Source organism: Vespa crabro, chromosome 12, assembly GCF_910589235.1.
Source record: "Vespa crabro chromosome 12, iyVesCrab1.2, whole genome shotgun sequence".
Classification (NCBI taxonomy): domain Eukaryota; kingdom Metazoa; phylum Arthropoda; class Insecta; order Hymenoptera; family Vespidae; genus Vespa; species Vespa crabro.
The window spans coordinates 3,130,942-3,156,059 of NC_060966.1; the positions used below are offsets into that span (position 1 = coordinate 3,130,942).

At 28.9% G+C, this 25,118-nt stretch overlaps 1 protein-coding gene across 5 annotated transcripts in view; it reads right to left on the bottom strand.

The window, feature by feature from the left end:
- Nucleotides 1–25,118, bottom strand: part of LOC124428318 — a 150,226-nt gene that overhangs the window by 53,915 nt on the left and 71,193 nt on the right. For all 5 annotated transcript variants that reach the window (XM_046972254.1, XM_046972252.1, XM_046972251.1 and 2 more), the window contains one exon: nucleotides 13,965–14,253. In XM_046972254.1, the coding sequence (XP_046828210.1) occupies nucleotides 13,965–14,253 (289 nt within the window). The remainder of the gene's footprint in view (nucleotides 1–13,964; nucleotides 14,254–25,118) is intronic.

Genomic DNA, 25,118 nt, shown 5'->3' on the forward strand with positions numbered 1-25,118 from the left:
CAAAGACCAGCATTGTCGTATTAACATCGGTTAAAAGAATACAATATGGCGACGTATTATTACTCATTGTCAACATTTCTACGTGTAATCGTAAAGAGTTGAGATTGCGAACTCTCGATTCACTGAATGATACTTCAAACTATTACTTGATCATTTCTTTGTTTGACGTCCTACTATTGAGATGAATGAAAGAAAAAAAGACAAAAAAAAAGAAAAAAAAAATATACATAATATTCCCCTCTTGTCTTGATCACTCGCGTGCTTGACGATAAGAAAATAAAAAAGGAAAGGAAACAAAAATTCCTCGTAATATCTCGATCGTTTGAAAAAGTGAAAAAAAAAAACTCCACGGGAGTGTCGTAAATGTCAGCGAGTTTGTCGGGTGAGTCGATGAATCAATTAGTAGGATGAAAAAGAAACCAAAAAAAAAAACAAAAAAAAACATAAAACGAAAAGAAAGAAAAAATTATTCCCGAAACATTCACTATTCGCGGAATCCTCTTCGTACGTTCGAATTAGGTAGGTAAAAAAAAAATGTGACTTATAAAAAGAAAAAAAATAGCAAGAAAAAAAAAACGAAAGAAAGAACGTAAGGAACTGAGTGGTGGTAACAGAAATTATTCAAGGATGTGATTAAAACAAGTTGTATGATAAAAAGTGTGAAAAAAGAGGAAATCGAGATCGATCAAATTGTTTTTTTAAATTCTATGAAAAAAGTTTCGTGAAATTCTTTTCGTTGAAGACGATCGAATCAAATAAAAAAATATAAATAAATAAATAAATAAATAAATAAATCAAAAAAAAGAAGAAAGAAAAAATAAAAAGAAAGAAAATAAAAAAAGAAAAATGAAGAAGAAGAAGAAGAAGAAGAAGAGGAGGAGGAAGAAGTAGTAGAAAAAGGAAAAAAAAAAGAAGTTCTTCTTCGTGCCTATTTCGTGGCTGTGACCGTGTCGAAGCTCTCGCGTGAAACAAGATAACGAAAAGAAGAAAGGATAAATAACGGCCGCTTCTGAGTTGTGCGACTCTGATCGTGCATTTACAAGCATTCCTAAACGAGGCCGTTATCGTCATTTGGTGAGCCAAAAGGGCCGGATGTTTCCGGTACCGCCGATACTAAGACTCCAGACTTTTTGAGATAAGGTATTGAAGTTCGGCATAGTTCGGTAAGTGCCTTTAGATAAGAAAAAAAGAAAGAAAGAAAGACAGATAGAGAGAGAGAGAGAGAGAGAGAGAGAGAGAGAGAGAGAGAGGACAGAATTGGAAGCCACGTACGAAAGACGACGACGACAATAAGGGCGTTAAAGGTACCTTCGAAACACGCGACAACCTGTCTCCACTGAAAATCTACCAGAGTTGTAATCTTAATTACCCAGAAATAACGCTGGGAATGTTGTAGCTCAGTGGTGTGTTTTCGATAGTTTCAGATTTCTTTCTCTCTCTCTCTCTCTCTCTCTCTCTCTCTCTCTCTCTCTCTCTCTCTCACCTTCTTTCTTTTTGGTTATCACACTTAAAGTTATCTCTATTTTTCTACATTATTTCCATTGGATATACTTAAAGGTTGAAAGAAATCTTGTTAAGTGCGCTCTTCTCCCGGTCAAATTGAGACCTACGTTTTGTCGTTGTGACGGTTAAACGCTTAACCATCGTTCGCCTTCCCATATTATGGACGAACCATTCCTCTCGTTTGCCTTTTTTTTTTCTTTTCTCGTTTTTTTTCCCAATTTTTTTTTTCTCTCAATTTCTTTCTTTTTCATTTTTTTTTCGACTCAAAACTCGTCGATAGGAAAGCGAGAATAAAAATGCGCCTTAAACGGCCCTCTTTTTCTTTCTTCCTCTTTTTTTTCTCTCGCCCTCCCTCTTTTCGTCGACGAGATAAACACGAGAGAAAACAAATCGTAACGTAAAAGATCATAAGTTCATCGACGAATCCGAATGTTTATTTTATGTTAATCTCAATTAAATGTTTGCCTCTCAAACAATTATACCTTCGAATGAAGGTATCATTTTAAAAGGATGATGAAATAAGAAGTATACGAATAAGATTCACGATCTAAAATCGAGAGTTTATTTCAAAATGATCAAATTGTCACTTCTGTGTTATATAACAAACGATATACAACTTTTTTTTCCTTTTGTAAATAATTGAAAAAATATTTTTAAATCATTATATACAAATTTTTTGTTTTAAATAAATAAAGAAAAAAAAAGATATATATATATATATATATATATATATATATATATATATATTGTATTATCAAATGATTTTTAATTGTCTAATTTTTTAATAATCAATACAAAATCAAAATTCAAAAATATTATTTTATTTCGAAGTAGTGTAAAATTTGCTACTACTTTTGTGAAGTAATAATATTTTCATACCTATCTAGATTGTTTAAATAATGTTTAAATTATTCCTTAAAATTAATTCATTATTTAAAATTGAAATATATTACTTTTATTATTTAAATTCGAAATATACTAATATATAAATAACAATATTATTTGTTATTATATGTTAATTATTTGTTATTATATGTTAAATAATAATATAAATAACAATATTTAAACTAGTGAATAACTTCAAAATTTTTTTGGTATTTGGCAAAGATTTGAGATCTCAATTTTTTCTTTGTTTTTTTTTTATAATAATTCTTGATTAAACTTTTCTAAAGATCATGGAAATTTCCCTTGCGTGATTGTTGATCTACTCTATTGTTTATCTACTCTATAGAGAATATTAGATCTTACGATTAGAAATTTACATTACTTTTATATCATACATAATAAAACGTTACATCTTTGACAAATATGTTAACATTAGATCGTCGTACGTTATACTCGTCGAAAAATATAATATTTTGCGATATTATATCTTTAATATCATTAAGCCATTTAAAATGAATTATATTTCTCATCGATAGGATAAATAAATCTATGTATCACAGAAGCTCGTTTCTTAGTCGTTAATCTATCCTGTAGAAAAGATTAGATTCTATGATTAAAAATTTACATTATTTTTACTATATATTTATATATTTTATTATTTTACAATATTATACCTTTAATATCTTTAATATCACATTGGTTAAAATTAATGATTTTTCTCATCGTTAGGATAAATAAATATAATATCACAGAACTCGTTTCTCAATCGTTCAACGAACGTTTACAGAAATTTTCATCGTCGTTGAAAGTAATGATTACGAACGGACACCTGTATAATTACAGGTTAATCTCGTAGATCGTGAAACTAAAAGATAAATGAAGTGTCGCAAATTTAACGTTTTATCTAAGAGTTGGCGCGCACGTGCGTTAATGAAAATACACCGACTATAGAATATTGCTTAGGGTAGACTAATTGCCATCCGCTAGAAAGGCGTATATGTATGTAACTAACTAACGTACCGTATTAAGTTGTCCCATGTAACTACGCGTTACATCATCATCATCATCATCATTCCCCTCGGTGATTTATAAGCGTTCAGTGGTAAAGCAAACATCGAAATGTAATTTACGTTAGGTGCAATTTGCATTGGGTTTGCGCATGTGTGCCCTATCTTATTTGGTGAACAGCTGATAATTCTACAGACAGAATAATAATAAACATTTTATGGGGAACGCTTAACTACCAGTTTAACGCCCGATCTCTTTGGTATATTCGCTTGCTCGATTATTTTTTTATTTCTTTTTTTTTTTTTTTTATTTTATCCTTCTTGCCTTTTCTATTTTTCTTTTCTTTCTTTTTATTTATTTATTTATTTGTTTTTTAATGTTCTTCATATTCATATGTCCTTTCTTCAAGTATGATTAAATAAAGAGTTTCTTATGAATATATTTCTTTTTTCTTCGACAAATCTTTACATTTCATTTATTTGAAGTTACAATTTTAGTCGACGGAGATAAGAATTTGTTTATGTATGTATGTATTCATTCTATTTTCTTAAGTATCTGAATGATTTCACTCGAAATTTTGAATAGAAATTCTGTTACATATTCATGAAGATTCGAAAGAAATTTTATTTCGAATCAATTTAAAATCGTCGGGTTTTTTAAAGATTAGAAAATTAAAAAAAAAAAAAAAAAAAAAATTATACGTACGATGGAAAGAACTTAAATTTTGTAGGAACGTTTAAAATAGTATTAAACATAAACATAAATTTCTTTGATATTTTTTATTTAATCGATTTAAGATTTCTGACGATGTTGAAAATGTAAAGTTTTGAATTTCACGGAAGATATGATATTTAATTTTCTTTTTTTTTTTTCTTTAAAATTACATAATTATTTTGTTAATAACTAAATATATATATATATATATATTTTTCTTTTCAATTCATATCATTTTATATTATTTTCTATCAATTTCACAATCTAAATTGTTTAACGGATCGACTTGAAATTTATACAACATTTTAAGTTTCATGGCACAACTATCCAAGAGAAATTCTGGATCGAATCGATTTCCGATTTTAAAATACTCAGAATACTCAAAAATTAACAAATTAATTAAAAATTGCAAATACAACGATAAAAATATTTTCATAAAAACATTTAAACTAATGTCAGACGAGATCATCAATATTTTACACATCTTTTATTCAAGTAATTAAAGATGGTGGATGATTGAAAATTTCAATTTGTGCTTTTCAAAAACATAAGACCTCCATATTTTAGTTTCATATCTAAATTTATATATAATAAATTTCTTTCTTATTCATTCAGTTTCACAATGAAAATCTAAAGTATTTAAATTATAGTGAATTATAATTTAAAGTATATTCTAAAAATAATATTTACGGGAGGATCTTTTTATTATTGAATATACGTAGATATATTTAAGGGATAAATAGAAAAATGTATTAAAATGTTAATTAGGTATATTCTTAAAAAAAATTAATAATTAATTATTTATTTATTTATTTATTATTTTTTATTTTTTTTCCTCAGAGTAGTTAGATACTTTCAAGGTAGAATCAGTGTAGTATGGCGCATTTATGCGGCCTTTCGAGACCATATTATTTTCGATACTTTTGCGATATCATTGCGATACTTTTGCTTCATTCTAAAATTAAAGCATTAGTTACGTTCAGATTTCTATCTTTCAGTAAACTATTAAAATGATATATACAAATTATTTCTATGCATATAGATTCATGCGAATTTGTGTAAACGCATCTGTGCATTTTATACACGCACAAACGCATATCAACTCTACATTTTAAGAAACTCTGAAAGAATTTATTTGAAATTTATAAAAATATTCAAATTATTCATGAATAATTCCATAATAGTTTCAAAATGGTAGTAATTTCAAAGATAAAAAAAAGTTCATTGAAAAGCACAAAAACACGCAATAGAGTTATACAAATGATCACCATTTATTTGTAAAGAGGATCTACGAAAGATTTCAATTCTATTTGACTTCTGGTTTTAAAATATCAATAATTTCAAAAATTAAAGATATTACAAATAATATAGGGTAATGAATTATTGAGTACCAACTAAGTTTTTCTTTTTTAAAGCTTCAATACATTATAAATTTAATCGATATCCAAAGCAAAAAAAAAATTATTCGTAAAATTTGATAAACATTGATATATCGTTTAATTATTGAGCCAATAGTATACAAGATATATGAAAATGCAAACTTTTTAAACAGGTAGGGATATTTTCTGTATATATCTACTCCCTCCTCCCCATTCCTATACATCATTAATGCGCTCGAAAGTATACACTAAAAGATACTACTTGGTTTCGTACCACGAACATTGATATTCCTTGGGTTGTAATTGGTCGAAAAAAAAAAAAAATTGGGCCATCCCTCATCGAATTGATCTTATACATAAAAAGTCGCACATATACGTCCAACGGAAAATAATACGAATTATGAGGAAATATTGAATGAAAAAAAGATATTATCTCATTAGCATGAACTACATCGATGGTGTATATATATATATATATCTTATCTGAAAAAAATCGAGTTACTTGACCACACGGAAGTGTTAATCATCGATGAACTCGAAAATCTGAACATTAAAAATCAAAAAGAAAAAAAGGAACAAAAAAGAAGGAAAAGAAAAGAAAAGAAAATAATTTATACGAGAGAGAGAGAGAGAGAGAGAGAGAGAGAGAGAGAGAGATTCGAAAGATGCTTCTTACTCTCATTTATATTCGACCTTCTCGCATTACAAGTCACGTCGTCGTTCTCGTCGTCGGTTTCGTCGTGTTGAGGTGCGAGTAGGGTAAAAAGGAATGAGCTTGGAAGTTAAGAAGACGCGGATAAAAGAAAAAGAAAAAAAAAAAGAAAAGAAAAGAGAGAAAAAAAAGATTTTTAAAAAAGAAAATAATAAGAAGAAAGAGGAGTAAAAGAGAAGAGGAAGAAGCCCTCGTTACGTACCCTTGGTCCATGAGCATACGCAGAGAGACCGAGAGATAGCATCGACCCAATACGGACTTGTACGGCTCAGGAGAAAGAGATTCCGACTACCTGCAGGCTGTTCAGTTCCATGAAGGTAAGAACAGGTATATCTGAGGGTGTTTGATACGTTAGCGAATTATAAAACCGGGAAAGTCGAATCATGGAATGGATTGGAAACGAGAAATAGTCAAGGTCAACGACCATCCTCGACTACGTTCCATTCATTTTTATATGGATCATCCACAATCGCTACAAAACTTTTCTCATAAATTTACGATAAACGTATGATCGTATGTGAAAAAGAAAGAGAAAGAGAAAGAGAGAGAGAGAGAGAGAGAGAGAGAGAGAGAGAGAAAGTATTAATTTTGGATCAGCTAAGATCATGACGTTAAACGAGAGAAATTCGATCTGTTGTGATCCGTTTAATGAATAGGTATAATACATGGAAAGATTTATTATAATATCTTATTTTTATCAGGTCTCTTTTCTTCTTCTTCTTTTTCTTCTTGTTTTTTCTTTTTTTTGTTTTCTTTTTTTTTTTTTTTTTATACGTACTGTGCAAACACACGATCAGCCTCTACGTTTCTACTTTTTTTTTTCTTTTTTTTTCCGAAGGGAAGAATAAGGAAGAGAGAGAGAGAGAGAGAGGGTGGGAGGTAGAAAGGAGATTTAAAGAGAGACCACGCCATGTCGAGGAAGTCATAGGTGCGATCTCGTAATTATAACATCTCACAGGTTGCGAGAAGTAACGCGATGATTACCGAGTTGGCAATCTCCTTTAAGCTTTCTCATCCTCTTTTATTTTTCATTCTCTTTTTCTCTCTTTGGTACGTTGGTCTCGTTTGTCGTTGGAAAAAAAAAGAAAGAGTTTCTCTCCTTTTTTCTTCTTCTTCTTCTTCTTCTTCATCATCCTCCTCGAGCAAACGTTTTAATTTTACCCATAAAAAAGGAGTGATGAAATTTTGAATTGAGAAAAAAGGAGAAAGAAAAATGAAACTTCGCTGAATAGATTTAACAAATTATTATAAAAATTTTAATTTATATATATATATATATATATATATATATTAATGAATTATTATAATATCAAATTATTAGTAAAAAAAATTAGTTTCATTGAGAAAAGAAGAAGAAAAAAAGAAAAAGATAAAATGGAAGAGATAGAGAAAGAAAATATGGAAGAAGAAAATTTTCAATTCTCTATTTCTTTTTGAAAAGAAAAAAGACTTTTTCCCGTTCCTCCTTATTCTTCAAAGAAAAAATTTTAATTTCTTAATTTTATGAATATTTTATAAAAGGAGAATTTTGAAGAAGAAAAGGAAGAAAAAGAAAGGAAAAAAGATTGAGAAAAAAGAGAAAGAAGAAAAAGGAAAAAAGAAAAAAATTAATATTGTTGAAAAAGGAAGAAGAAGAAGAAAAAAAAGAAAAAAGAAGAGGAAGTAGAAAAGAAAGAGAAAGAAACTGAAGAAAAAAGTTTTCCCATTTCCTCGTTTATCGTTGGAAAAAAAGAATTGTTCTCTTTTCTACTTCTTCTTCTACTTTCTAAGCAAACATTTTAATTTCCCCATAAAAATCTTTTATAAATATGATCAAAGTTTGAAAAAAAAAAAAAAACAGAAAGAAAACCGATGGATGGATAATTTTTAGTGAAAAAATTTATATTGTTGAAGAACGAAGAAAAAGAAGAAAAAAAGGAAAAAAAAAGAAGAGGAAATGAAAAAGAAAGAGTCAGACGATGAAAAAGATTTTTCATTTTCTTTTTTCTGTTTGACACGTTGGTCTCGTTTGTCGTTGAAAGAAAAAAAGAAAAGAAAAGATAAGAAAAAGAATTCTTCCTTTTTTTTCATTTTTTCTTTCTCTTTCCTCTTCGAGCAAATAATTTAATTTTCCCCATAAGAATATTTAACAAAAGAGATCGAATTTTTTGAAAGGAACAAAAACAAAAAGAAAAAAGAAGACAAAAGGAAACTTCGATGGATAGATGTATCGCTGATAAAAAAAAAAGTTAGTATCGTTGTAAAAAAAAAAAAAAAAAAAAAAAAGAAGAAGAAGAAGAAAAAGAAAAAGACGACAAGTAAGAAAAAGAGAAAGAGAAAGAAGATAAAGAAGAAGAAGAAGAAGAAGATGAGAAAGAGAAAGAAGTTCGACTTGATCGAAAGAGCGCCGAAGGGCGTCTCGCGAACACGAACTCGTTATTACTGGGTGAAACAGGAGGATGAGTGGCCTACCCTTTCGAACGTTACGAAAAAGAGAGTGGACGTGGTCGGAGGCGCCAAATTCCATAGAGAAAAAAAAGAAATGGCGAGGGCGAGTAGTCTTCCTTACACGGTAGTATACGCAGTCGAGTCGGGGCGCCATTTTGGTGGCGGTACAACAGAGGCGTAATAACCAAGGGAATTCATGGTAATGGCGATAATGCGTGCGGCCGATCTTCGTACGCATGAGAAAAGGTAAAAGAGGAGGGAGGTAAGAAGGGGGTGCGGCCCTGCAGCCACGTTACAGAGAGGCTGGACGTAGTTATACATATATACATATGTATGTATTGTAGTATATTAAGTGAGCGAGAGAGAGAGAGAGAGAGAGAGAAAGTGAGAGAGCTACATTTATGGTGTATAATGGAGTGGGGGGGGCGGGTGTACCATCTTCGGTTTATCGAGTTTCTCTTTCGATCATGAAATTTTTTTTCTTTTTGTTTTTCATTTTTTTTCGACTCCTTCTTACAAAGGGAAGTATTATTTCTGTAAAGGTTCGTATACACCGAGAAGGATTATGTTGTTATAAGAAGATAAGTAATATAACGAATGTATTAATTAATAGATAAAGAATAATCAATGTAATATGTATGTAAGCTAAGATCGTTGAAGAAAGAATTGATATTTATTTTGTTCTTATTATTTTGTTTACATAATATATCCATATATAGAATAATTTTAAGTGAGATGGCGCGTTAGTGAGTGAGACAACGAGATCTCATATTTCTTAGATACAATCCGATTTTTGTATATTTCTAATATTTAGAACTGACAATTAAACTGGCAAAATTCATAAATAATATCTTTTATTTGTAAAAAAAAAAAAAAAAAAAAATTAGGTGTTATTTGTAATATAAAAAATTAAATACTCCCAGAAATATTAAATCATAATGTACTAACAATTTATCATAAAATAATTATTCTTTACGAATACAATGTATTAATATAGTATTCATAAGTTATGTTTATAATCGTGGGATAGGATGTGGTTGTAATATCATTTAAAAAATAATAAATGAGTCGTCCCTCCCTAATTCCAAGGACAGATGGCTCAATTTTTTTCGAGAATAGACGATTCGTCGTAAAGTTATACATTATTACGTTCTTATAATGTAAACCCAAGTGTGCTCATGGACAGGATGGATTTTTTATTCTTTACGTTAATCAATTTTATAACGGAGGTTTATCATGCGCTTTTTTAAATAAAGGACAATAACGAGAGCAACGTATGTTTTCGTGTAATTAAAAAAATATGCACAAAAGCAAAAAAAGAAAAAACCTAAATCTGTCTCATCTGTTCGATTAAAAGAAATTAATATAAAGACTCTCATGACAGACACACCAGGCATAATGCTAAATAAAATTAATTCGATACCCAAGTACGTCATTAGACGTGACTCGACGAATTAAAAAAACGTAGGAGATGTTTCAAGTGGCTAAAGTAACATAAAACATTATTAAACATTCGGAACAAATATAACCGTAAACGTCTTAATTACGAAAGATTTATCTTCGGATGATAATTTTTCAAATTTTTTATTGCATGTCAGAAGAAAATTTTGATAAAGAAAATAATACTAAATGCATAGGTTTTAAGGAAGCAATACAGTTGTACATTGAAACAAAACGACCGGATAGTCGTAGTATGATACGTGATAAGTGGTTTTACGAAGGATGTTTAACGTTTTGTGAATTTTTACATATGTGACCTCTGTAAAGTAGTTTTATACGAGCAGAAGAAATAATAATTTTTCTTTTTGTTGTCTTCAAACAATTTTTTTTTTCTTTTTACTTAGGCCATGATATTCACAATTATAGAATAATCTCATCCAAGTGAATTTTCTTTTAGAAAAATTTCAGATTCCTTTTTAGTTTTATATTGATATTATAATTTTTCATTTATCTACTTTTACGAATATATATATATATATATATATATATATATATATATTTTATTTTTTAATATAAATATTATTATTTTATATTTATGATAAATAGACGCTTATAAAAAATATTTTAATATTTATAAATATATATTCATAATTAATTCGATTCTAATTAGATTCTAATATTTATTGATATCCATATATTCTCAAAAATAATTCTGGCATAGTTATGTCAATATTAATAAATGTCTAATGTTTACTAAGAATATATATTTATAAATATTAATATTTTTATTAATTTTACGAATATATATATATATATATATATATATATATATACATACATAAAAGAATATAATATTTAAAAAAAAGAAAACAATAGAATTCTCTTTGTTTTTAATGTAAAAATATATTCTTAATAAAACTTCTAATATTAACGTATATCGACAACTACGAATAATCTAATCATACACACCTTTAGTTATCGAGTATTCTCGATTATTTTCAATATATAAATAATTTGAAATTTTCTATCAAATTTTCAATGAAAAATGATAATTAGAATATTACTTATTCAGATAGAAAAATATTGAAAAATTATTTTATTATTGACCCAAATAGAAACAAAGGATATAACATATATGAAAATGAAAACTCTTCGAACTAGTTGGGTTACTCTCCTCTCCCCTTCGCAATCCTATACGTCATTACTACGTTCGAAAGTATACATTAAAAAATACTACTTGGTTTCGTGCCACGAACGTTGATATTTGTAGGTAGATACGTAGGTAGAATCATCGAAGCGAGACAAGCTACATTTTGATTGGTCGAAAGAACTTTATCGAACCTAAAACATTTACTATGCTTACAGACGAGGGTCCTGTTTGAGTAGCTACATAAATTACACCATGACTTTTATATTATCTGAAAAAGATCGTTTCTTTTTATGGTTGTAATTTAATAAACTATTGTTCTAACTACTATAACAAAAAAAAAACGTAATAACGAATACGAATGACTTCCGTAATGATTAGAATTTTGTAAACATGAGAGTAACGAATGTTTCCGTTAAACAGATAAAAGTTAGATCATTTATCTTCCGTCCGAATGGAACCTAAAATTAGGTTTCGAATAGATAGAACGTCCTATATAATTTTATCATTTTAAATATCTTCGTTATTTTTTATGATACGGAAATATATTTCAAAAAGAGATAATAGTTTTTTCGAAGGGAAGAAAATATAATATATAAGAATTCTTATTTTCTTGTGGAGATTATTTTTTTGTAGATATTAAAATCGTTGATGTTTTTTTGTTTTACATATTACATATCATGTATATATCATAATATATGTATATATATGATAATGTATATACATATATGTATGTTATATATATAATATATAATATATATATATTTATATATTAATTTTTCATGTATCTATTTTTGCAAATATATTTTTTTTTCTTTGTATATAGATTAAATTGACAATTGAAGATTTTAAAAAACAGCATTACTATAAATATATTTTTAATAAAATTTATAATATTTTCTGATTATAGTAAATAGACGATTAATGAAAATATAATATTTATAAATACATTCTTAATACATTTTTTAATATTCTCATTGGATTGTAATTTTTATGGATATAAATATATTCTTAGAAAAAATTTTAATATAATTATTAATATTAGTCAATATTTAATATTTGCTAAGAATATATATATTTATAAATATTAATATTTTCATTTATTGTAACAATATAATTTTTGGTACTTAAATATATATACATATATATATATATATATATATATATATATATATATATATATATATATATATAAGTTTATGAAGAATACAAGTTTTTAATTTTTATCCTGTAAACGTGGAATTTAAAAAAAAATTGTTTAAACAAGAGTTATCTCATGTCAAGAGGTTAGTATTATGGCCTATATATTTTTTATTTAGTGAAATCTTTTAAGATCATTATAAGATGAATTTTGCGTATTCAAATAGATAACTATTATTAAACAGTTAATTTATAAATTTAATTATTAATATAATTATTTTATTAAGTATAAAAATATAAATATTATAAAAATGTATAAATTATCAAAATAAACATTTTTCAATCTCTTGATAAAACTGCTGATCAATGATATTTTTTGAATTTCGAAAGCATAAAGATATTTTCTAAAATATTTCGGAAAATTGAAAATGATTGAGAATATATTTCAGACGATATTTACTGAATTTTCTATATAGAATATATTGCTATTTTTAAAAATGTAAGTTCTTATTTAGAAAAACAAAATTGATCTTGAAATGATCTTGAAATTTTTCACTAAATAAAAAACAATAAACATTATAATATTTTTTCCTTGATATTTTCTTTGAAATTTGTTTCAAAAATACTGTATTTTCGAGATAAAATTTTGTAACACTTTTTATTTCGATCGTTATGTCATTTTACTTTTATTATTATTTGTAATCGTATTTATAATTTTATTATTATTTATAAAAAAAAATCAAGTAGAATTTTTATTTACGTCAGTTTGTACTCTTAATGTAACGAATTGTAAAAATTATTAAAAATTGTTTAAATTTTTTATAAGAAAGAGTCTTCTTTCTTATTTTTTCAAATGAAATCTTAAATGTTTTAGATGTATACAAATTTTTGATATTCATCAAATAATAACTCGTATAATAAAAACGCTCCATACAATATACTCGTCTCATAACATAATATTTGTTTATAAAGTAACGCGCTAATGATAAAACACAATCTGTAATTTATTGTTATTTAAATATTCTCCTTTTTTCAATAAAAAAAAAAAAAGAATACAAGTGACGATAAATCACATATTCACGATTAATATTTAATATAATTCAATTTTATTCGATTACAGAAAATTATTGCAATTCAATATTATCAAAGATAATAATACATTTCTGATTGGGTTAGTAAGACTTAGGAGATACCTCTTTCCTCTCTTTCTCTCTCTCTCTCTCTCACTCTTCAACTCTCTAAAAGTCACAAAATTTCTCACAAAAAAAGAAACAAAAAGAAATGTGCGTAGCACACAGAAAAATTGATCTTCATTATCACTTATTTAAATTATCCCAGAAATTGATTCGATATCTTTAGTTAGTTCTTGCGATAACATTTCAATTTTTCTTTTTTTCTTTATCGTTTCATCCTATACACATAGACGATTGTTATAATTTTTTTGTCGGAATCAAAGAAAAAAAAAAAAAAAAGAAAAAAACGAAATAAAACAAAAAGCAGAAAAGAAAAAACATGAGTAATAATAATAATAATAATAATAATAATAATAATAATAATAAAATAAACTAAAAATAAATGAAAAATTAAAAAAGAAATGGTAAACCCTCACCAAGAGTTCCGTCTAAGGAGAATGAATGCCTGTCGTTTCTCCACGCCCAGGAGCACAGATCACAGGTGGTAAGTCCATCGGTGGCGATACCCTCCTCTGGAAGATAAGGTGGCCTTGGTGGTGGCGGCACGAAACTCCCTATGACGGCCCATAACGAGTCTACGTCATTGCCGACGCCAGTATAATAGAGCAATTCCTCTTCCGCAACGCCGGCGAACCAATCCATGTCATTCACGCTAGGACTAACCGTATTTGTACTAGTAGTTGTTGTACTGGCGGCAGTTGTAACCTGGAAATGGAAAAAAAGCAAAAAAAAAAAATTTTTTTTTTTCTTTTTTCGTTACGCGTAAGATATAAAAGAAAGAAAAGATAAGGGAAGATAAGATAAAGAAAACAAAAGGAAAAGAAAGAAGAAGAAGAAAGAAGAGGAAGATAAATAATCTTGTCGTAATATTGATAATTTTTTTGAAATATTCGATGATATTATTATTTTATGATAATTCAATTAAATTTTCATTTATAAAAAGTGAAAACAAATTCGTTCTATTGATATGTTATTAAAAAGAAATGCTTCTTTTTTTATTTTTCGCTTTAAATATATTAGGAAATGAATATGATATAAATAAATAAATTAATATGAAACTTTTTATGTTATATTTATATGTATATATTGTTTAGATTATTATACATATATTATTATTATTATTTTATATATTTATATATATATACATATATATATTATATATATTATTATATTATATTTTATTGTGTTATTATAGTATATCATAATGATATACTAATAACGATAACTACTTTTTTAGCTATTAATAATGCATTTATGTCAGTTGTTTTAAATAAAAAAAAAAAAAAAAAAAAAAAAAAAAAAACAAAAGAACTGAAAAAAGGAACAATTTTCCGAATCCACTTTAATCAATAATAACACCGAAATAAATGATAGGATTTTGTAATATTACTTTATCATCGGGTGCAATTGAAAACTATTTCGATTTCGTTCCCAAATCGATTAATCGAAATTTAACGTTACGTTATTATTTTCTATTATTATTTTTTCTAATAATCAAAAAAAGAAAAGGAAAGAACATTAACAGACAAAAGTTCTCTTGGTATCGAAAAAAAAAAAAAAAAAAAAAAAAAAAAAAAAAAGAAAAAAAAAAAGAAAAAAAAAGAAACAAGAAAATAATTTCTTTTAAAGGAACAACAAGTTAACACGGAAGGAAGTTTCATTGTATAGATAGATCGAAAAGTCACTCTGTTTATTCTCATCGTCATTCCCCCTACCCTCCCCACCTCATCCCAGCCCGCTCCTACTCCTACTCCGTTCTCATCTTCCTTCTACGTGGTTTTTCCCTTGGCATAGAAGGTGGTCGCAAGGGTAACATCTCTCAGGTACGTGAGGGCCTTCTTATAACACCCTCTTTATACATCGATTCGCTCATGGTGGCTTTTGTAGACGGCGTTCAGGATTATGGATGGGACTGGAGCGTGAGTTGACGAGGCTCTCTCTACACGGCCCTTACCACGGCTCACAATGGTACGCATTGATCGGCTTAATTACCGTGATATCGGCGTAATTAAAGCTCCGTTGTGCCGAGACCTTTACCTCGAAGGCGTCCAAGAAATCCGTGACTGGACTCCTGGCGTCAGAATTCTCTCCCTTTTCTCTCTCTCTCTCTCTCTCTCTCTCTCTCTTTCTTCTTTTCTTTCTTTAATTTCATTTTTTTTCTTCCTTTTTTTTTCTTCCCCTACCCTTACCTTAGGTCCCCTCTCTGTCACTTCCTCGCGTTCCTCGGCAACACGCTTTGTTAATAAGCCATTATCCTTACTGTGACGTTACCTTCGACGAATCACCGTGTGTTCCACGCTTCAGGCACTTCCAATCCGGCTTTTTATTCTTCTCTTTCTCTCTCTCTCTCTCTCTCTCTCTCTCTCTCTCTCTCTCTCTCTCTTTCTCTATCTATCTATCTATCTGTCTCTCTTCCTCTCGTCTCTCTTTTAAAAATACGCGCGTCCTTCTAACCGATCGGTCCTGCCTGTCCAACGGGAGAAACTTTAATGCTCGTGGAAGGGAGGAAGCGCTGCTCTTTGAACGTAGGCTACGAAATCTTCTTCTTCTCCTTGTTCAACGGTGCTCTCGCTTCGATCGATTTTCGAAGGTGTACCTCTCTATTGTATATAAGAAAAAAGAGAGAGAGGGAGAAAAAGAAAGCTTTTACCCTTCGCGAATTTTTAGGGTGTGGTCGCTAAGAGATTTCTTTTTTATTCCTTTTTCTTTCCCTTCTTTTTTTTTTTCTTTATTTCTTTTTTCTCCTCTCTTTTTTTCTCTTTCACTTCTTCAAAGCTCTCTTGACAGACGTTTCCTTGCACAGCTATTATTTGCATTCACCTCAAACCACTTTTTCTACAATTTTTTTATATTTACTACGCGAGAAACGTGTTTCGGTTCAATGAATGGAATCAATCCATGCATAATCGTTTTTTTTTCTTTTTTTTTTCTCTTTTTCTTTTGAGGGGAGGTCTTCTTTTCTTTTCTGACAAGGAGGAATTTCGTCACGTACGAACGTCGTACTGTCGAATTCTAACATGTCTAAATGTCGTTGAATGATTGTCGTTAAAAAAATTTTGATCCATTTCAAGGGAATGTTAGGACTGTTTCTTTGTATTTTTCGTTTTTTTTGTGCTTTTTGAAATGTCGCTAATGATCGAACGATTGTTTAAAAATTTCAATTTTGAATATTATTATTATTGTTCGATAAAATATAATTCTAACGAATTGAAACATCTAAATGTTTGTTAATGATTAAAAAATTATTACAAAAATTTGAATCGTTTTTAGAAGAATATTTTTAATTTTTATTCGAGCGAAATACATCGAATTTTTTTTATGAATTCTCAACAAAATATATTTCTGTCGATTTGAAACTCTTTGGCCGTCGAATGATTATCAATTGAATTCGGATGAACTTTAGGAAAATGATATAATCTTTGACCGAATAAAAGTTTCTTAAATTTTGTTACGAATTCTCGAAATTAATTAATGGTTTAAATTAATTAAAAATAATTTTTCTATAATGATAAACAAAAAAGGTAAGTATATCTGTTCTTGAAAAGAATTCTTTTATGCTATTATAAAATATTAAAAATAGTGTATAAAGAGAAAGAATATGAGTGTTAAATTTTAGACTTACAATTAGAACAGATTTATAATTATTGGCTCAAATATTGCTAGTGATATTGTTATTGATTTGACGTTGTCAAAAAAAATTCAAGATCATTTCAAGAGAATATTAATAATTTGTTCGAGAAAAAAAAGTTTCTTGAACTTCGTTAAGAATTCTTGAGAAAAATATTGTTCTATCGAATTGAAACATTTGTAAGATTAGAATTAGAAAATAATTCTAGTTTATAGTTTTCTTCTTTCATTTTTAAAAAAGATTTTTAGCTCTATTCGAGCAAAATTTCGGAAAAATTGTATGAATTTTCAGAAAAACATTTTTTTATCAAATCGAAACTTTTTATCAAAATCAAACGTCGCTAGCGATTCTAAATCCGACAAAATAATTCGGAACAATTTTAGGCTAATATTACAATCATTTGTTCGAAGAAAAATTTCTTGAACTTCGTTGCGAATTTCTGAAAAACAAAATATCGTTATATCGAATCGAAACGTTTGAACGTCGCCATTAAACGTCTGCCATAAAAGTTTGGATTATATTCAAAAAAATATTTCCATTTTCAAAATTAATTGCGTATTATTTATCGCGAAGAATCGGTTAAGAAATTCAAAAATTCCAATTTTTTTATTTTTTTTTTTTTTTGTTTTAACTTCATTTCCCCAATTTTGAGAAGAATTTGAGCTATTCTATTGGATTCGTCTATCTTGTTGGAATGAGTTTACATGTCTAATCGAGTGAGGTTACATCGATTATCGGTAAGTAGATTTCATTTCTTAATTTTTCTCATGCACTTTTAATGACAAAGATGGCCGAACAAGAAAGGAAATGAAATTCAGGATTAATCATAAGCACCGGAAAAAAGGGTGCATAGTGATTGATTTGCGAGCGTGGCGTCAACGTAACGAGGGTCGATCCTAAGGATTCGAGCCTTTCCTTTTCGATCTCGTCGGCTTTGCTCGTTATATTCCAAAAGAGAGAACTGAACGAGAACGAGAATGAGAACGAGAGAGAGTGAGAGAGAATGAATATCTCGTTATAATTACGAGGCGTTGGCATTTACGAGCGAAGGGATCAAGTCTCTCCTCTCGTACCTGCCAAACCTAAACATCCTCTCTTATTCTTACGAGTCTCCCTCATTTTTTGATAATCCGTTTGCAGTCTCGATCGTTAAGAGAATCGTTAAAATACAAGAGGAAGTGAGACAGAAAGAAAGAGAGAGATTGTGTATTTGTGTATGTGTGTGAAAGAGAGGGAGAAAAAGAGAGAGAAAGAAAGAATTACAAATTTTATTATAACATCTTACTTCAAAACAAATCTATGAATTACTTATGACTAATTCGTCGTAAAGTAATTATTTTGTATAAATGCAGAAGCTGTTTTTATTTATTTATTTATTTACTTTTTTTAATTCCTCTTATCGGCCTCCAATAAATAATAGGAAAGAAACTTAATTGTATAAAGAGAAACGACGTTATTATGTGAACTCGTAGGATTGTTAATATCTCTTTTTTGTTTGTTTATTTTTATTTTTTGGAAATAATCTATCTTATTAAACTTCAATAGAGAGAATGAGAAAGATAGAGAGAGAGAGAGAGAGAGAGAGAGAGAGAGAGAGAGAGAGAGAGAGAGAGAGAGAGAGGGAAAGAGAGTAAAACCAAAAATAATTGTTCAAAAAAACGAAGTAGTGGGGTGAAATAGCGGGGTTGGAGGAGTGGGAACGATGTTGATTTAAAAGTAATTAGAGGCATGGAAAAAAATGTCAATAACATTTCGAAACCCTTATTCGATTTATATCTGCGTAAGTGTAATTGACAAAATATTTTAACGTTTCCAAACGTACGCCGTTCGATAGCTTTCACACGGTGGCTATCGAAATAAAAAAAAAGAAAGAAGATGAGAGAGAGAGAGAGAGAGAGAGGGAGAGAGAAAAAGGAAAAAAAAAAGAAAAAAGAAATGTCGGATTTAACCGATCGCGTTCCAGTCATTTCTCCCCCTCCCCTCCCTCCTCCCCCGAAACCCCAAAATTCCATTGGCATTGGTAAAAGAGAGAACGTGCATACATTCCCTCGAAGAGAGAAATACCGTGGAATTCGCACCCTTCTACCACCCCGTTTGTCGTTCCATCGCCCATGACCCCTATCCTTCCCTCTCTCTCTCTCTCTCTCTCTCTCTCTCTCTCTTTTTCTCTCTCATTCTCTCTTATTCCTTTTCTCCTATACATTTACAATTCTGACACATTCGGCTACGTTATATACAATACACCATACACCTAATCACAATCTCACTTATATATATGCCCGCACACATAAGAAAATGCAAATACATAAGTGAAGATTTAAAAAGCAAAAAAGGAATTCGTCGGTGTTTTTCGTCGACGTAACATTCGAATATCAAACGGTTCCCGGAAAAGAGATTCAACATCATCCTCCTATCCCTTTTCAATCCGTTCAGGATCCTCTCAGTTTCGATCTTTTGTCGCCAGTCGATAGAGAGAGAAAGAGAGAGAAAGAGAGAGAAAGAATTGAATTCGTTGTTCCATGAATTTTCGAACGTTCTGTATTTCTCTCTCTCTCTCTCTCTCTCTATCTCCTCTTGCTTTCTCTTTCTCTTTCATTCTGTATCTATCTTTGAGTGAGAAAGAGGGATAGACGGGGTGAGTAAAGAGTAGTTTGGAGAGAAGATAAAAGAGAAGGAGTGAGAGTGAGATAGAGCTGGAGAGAGAGAAAGAGAGAGAGAGAGAGAGAGAGAAAGAGAGAGAGATGGAAGATCGCGAGGTTTGAGGGGTCGTTAAGGATGGGTTCGAGGGCCATGGCCGTATATAACGGATAATTGACAGCCGTACTGCGGCCGCCGTTTGCTTTGCATGGACATTGAATCCGCGCACGATGGACGCATGGTTGGACGCATGGTTCGACGAACGACGGACGTGCGTGCCTGACTTGAAGTAGAGAAGAGATGGAAGACGAAAAGGATCGACAGAAATTCGGTCCGTCGCTCTCCGAAAAGGAAGTTAGGGGAGTAGTCGTTGTACTCTAGAGAAGTGGAAGAAGAAGAAAAAGAAGAGGAAGAAGAAAAATGAAGAAGGAAAAGGAAGAAATAAAAATGGAGAGATGGGAAAGAGTAAAGGCAAATGTTTATCCCCCGTACGAGAGAAACCTCGTAAATTCTTCGATTCCGATATCCCTTTTGGAACCCGAGAAAATGGGCCGCCATTAATATCAACAAGTATCCTCTTCTCTTCTTTGCTTCCTCGAATTTAATTGCTTTAGAGACGTAAAACACTTTTTTTTTCAGCTTATCGGCTCATTACGTCTGTGGTTCTTTCTTTTTCTTCCTTTTTTCTTTTCTCTTTTTCTTTTTTTTTTCTTTTTCTTTTCTCTTTTGACAGCAACCATCACACACCAGATTGTGTGGTATTTAAATATATATATCGATTTTTTTTTCTTTTGAAATTTGTAGGCACTGCGTTTATTCTTAGTTCTTATTATTAGATTGGCTTATAAGTCATAGCGAATTATATTAGAATTTTTTATTTTATTTATATTGGATAACGTTTTTCCTGTATTTTGAGAAAATTTATATTTAGTGTTTTAGTAAAGATGTGTCATTAAATGTATAGTTTTCTTTATCTTTCGTTCTCCATTTTTTTTCTTTATTATATTCGTTAATTAATTTTGATATAACGTTTAACCGTATCAATTCGATCAATAAGTAATGTTGACATTTTTAATATTTCATATCTAAATAGAATAGATAATATTATAGTATTTGTATTCAATCAAAACAATATTGAAACAATTAAAAATTTCGTGATTATTTATTGGCCAATCCAATACAATATTAGAGTATATTGTGGTGTTGTTTAATTCGAGAGAGAAAGAGAGAGAGAGAAATAATATAAAAAAATGTTTAATTACTTTTTAACTAACTCAATACTACACTATGATTGTTTGATTAGATATTTTTGTTGTTTTATTTAAACATAAAATATTGGAAATTTTTCATTAACCTAAAATTTAGGAAACAAATGGATTAATCCTAAAGTTCGTTTATACTTATATTAGATATATAGAAAATACACAATTATTTCTAAATAAAACAAAACTTTGTTTAAATTATTAAAAAAAAAAAAGAATTTGAAATGACAGATTGTTTTGGATAAATCTAATATTATAAAATCCAATATCTGTATTAATTGGATCTAATCCATGTTATATTACACAATAGGTTTTTTTTTTATGAGATATTAAGACTTTCAAAATATAAAAAATATTGAAAATATTTCAAATTATAGTGACACACATTTTATTGCGATTAATATCATTTGAGTTAGATGTCTCTTCATTACTTAACTAATCTGTTAAACTTCTATATAGACATACCAATCTCATAAGATCAAAGTCTATTTGAGATATTACAGAAGATCGTTGATTAAAATGTTACATATATCACAAATTAATAAATATTAACTTTCATAGAGAATAGAGATATACATAGGGTGGCCAATTTGATATTGGAAAGCAGAACAATTTAATTACGATCAATGTACGTTTATTCATTATTTTCTAGGCTGTTAAATTTTTACATAGACATACCAATTTCTTAAGATCAAAGTCTGCTCAAAATTTGATAGAAATTCATTCATTAAAATGTTATAGCTATATATTAGAAAGTAATGAACATTGATTTTTATCAAAAAAAAAAAATATATATATATACAATCTAATATTTGAAAACAGGACAATTTAACCCTCTATAGGCCGAATTTTTGTTTTAAATCCAAAAAAATTGGGGGAATGAAAAATCAGCAATTATAAATCTATATATGCAGAATGAAAAAAAAAAATTAAAAAAAAATTTTTTTTTCTTTTTCTTATTTCAGATTGATGAGCCTAGCAACGGTCATAAATATTATATTGGTTGTCTTGACAACGTTATAGAATTAAGATTTATGCGCAATCTCATGAAAAAAGCTATAATTATTTGGTAAAATCTCGATAAATTAAAATGTGACCTGAAAGTTACACGGGCCCATAGAGGGTTAATCTGAGAACAATATCGCTTGGTTTTTACGTTTTCATTATTTTTTAAACTGTTAAACTGTTAAACTTCTACATAGCTATACGAATTTCGTAAGATCAAAGACTACTTAATATATTATAGAAGGTCATTGATTAAAATGTTACATATTCAACAAAATAATAAACATTAATATTCATAAAGAACAGAAAAATTTTTAGAGTGACAAACTTGATATTGAAAAACAGAATAATTTAATTACGATCAATGTTTAGGTTATATGTACGTCTCTTCATTATTTTCATTATTTTCATTATTTTCTAGACTGTTAAACTTCTACATAGACATATCAATCTGGTAAGATCAAATCTTCCGAAGCATTTATATACATATATATATATATTACTCCATTCTCATGATGTGTTACAATTCTCCTCTCGAACAGGTCACCCACGCACATAATCTCCCGTAAATCTTGTCTATTAAGAGAGTCGATGAAGTCATTTTGCTTGGTTCGGTTGACACTACCTTTTTATTCAATATAATGTATTCTCTTGGTTGTGACGTTTATCACGATGTTAATAATTCTCCAACAACACACACCAACCATCTTTTATTTAGTGACAATGTATACATTTAACGAGTATTATTACGACGTGACGGCATCGGTATATTTTCAGTAGACTCTTAATTATCATTAAGATCAAAAGATTAAAAACGTGAGAACGTTTGATACTCGACGTTTAAAAAATGGCTGTAAGTTCCGTTTCCTTGTTATTCATCTTTATTTCGAAAAACTCATTAAATTCTTTCGTCAAATAAAATTTATTTAAATCTATTAATAACGTATGAGAAGTCTATTAAGAATGTATGAGATCTCTCTCTCTCTCTCTCTCTCTCTCTCTCTCTCTCTTTCTCTCTTTAAGAAATAAAAAGAGAAAGATAGAAAAATCATCGTACAATCATCTCGACATTTCGACATTTGGATTATTCAATTTTGCAAGTATAATACGAGAAATGTCTGTTTACTGGTAGAAAGATCTATATCGACATAATATATAAGTGAGAAAGAGAGAGAGAGAGAGAGGGGGGGCGGCATAGAGTGAGAAAGAGAGATAGAGAATTCCACGAAGTAGAATAAAGTGACTCGTCAAAAGGTTCCTGGATGTTCACGAGAGAAGACAGGTAATCGATCGTGTTAGCTAGAATACTTGCCTCTTCGTGTCCGTAGGATTCATGGAATAGAAAGGGAGAGAGAGAAAGAGTAACATCAATTCTAGGTAACCAATTCGATTTCTCACCTCTACCGTTTATTTTCTATCTTTTCTTTTTTTTATTTTTTTCTTTTTCTTTCTTTTTTTTTTTTACACCTTTTCTATCCGACGAAAGGTAAATTGTTGTTATCCGTCCATGTTGGCTTGGCCCATCTATTCAAGATTATAGTTCAGTTGGCAATTTGACTTCACAATACCATACGATGCAGAAGCCTAATCAATGGACTACTCACAGTTGTCATAATATTGTATTTATGTCAGTGTGAAATTCTTGTTATTACATTAAATCTTTATTAGTCAATGTAATTACGAAATCACGTGCTTTTTATCAGTTTTCCTATATTTCTTAAATTTCGTTTCGTTCTGTCGAAAATTTCTACTTTTTTAATTTTTAAATTCATATTAGATGTTCCTCTTCCCGTTTTCTTTTTTTTTTCTTTTCTTTAATGTTTCTACTAATAGACTAATTTTAATTAGTCTAATTACTAAGACTGTATTGTACTGTTCGAATTTCTTTACTTTTTTTTTTATAATTTTTAATTATAAATTATATCTAATAATTAGACTATTGTCTAATTGTTAAGACGAATTATTACTGTACTGATTACTGTACAGTAGGTTTTAGTTTATTCTAAAGACGTTTTGATTATTCAAATAATTTTAAAAACTTCGAATAATAGATAAGAATATAGTCTTACTACAGTTATATTTACTATAATATAATTAGAGTATAGTTATATTTAATACAGCACAATTATAATCAGTATAATTGAACTATTTCAAATATATAACTAATACTTTAATAACATTAAAAACTTCGAATAGTATTTTATAGATTTAGCATAGTTTAATATTTACAATTAGTACAATACAATATTACAATTAGTACAGTTTCATAGGAATATAATTACACTCGGTATAGTATAACTTATATGTATTTAAAAAGAACAAATTCACATATGTATTTATGTTTTTAAGTGTAAAACATAATTACATATGTATATATGTATGTACTTATATAAGTATACATCTATATATACTTATGTAATTATACTATAAGTATAATAACATATATTAAAAATATAATTACATATATTAAAACTGTACCAACAATAAGTTGATACAATTTTACTTGTTCCATCATCTTCTCATTCAATTATTTACATCATTATCATCTTCTCATTGATTTAATCAAAAGTTCTTATTAATTCTATCCAACTCTTTAACTTATCTACATATTCTGATATTAAAAAGTATCGTAATAGTAGTATACCAGTCTGAGTTAAAGCAGGAAGTACCATTGACGTGGACACGAAGACACAGAAGGATTAGGAAATAAGAGAAAAGATTCTCTTATTTCGTATAATGAATTAACCGAGTATGGCGATGAGAAATGTCAGGTTGCTTCTTTCAATGAGGGCGGAAACGTGCAAGACACATAGATGGGCGTGCACACACACACATATACATACTCGTATATATATATATATATGTATGTATGTACGTAAGGCCTATTCGATGTTGATGAACGTACTCGATGTATATCCTACTCTCTTTATACCCTAGAAATAACAGACATAGAAGAAGGAAGAAGAATAAGAGCGATGAGAGGATGGTATAGTAGACACCGCGACTACTTTGTCCGTCTGTACACTGTTGAATCATCC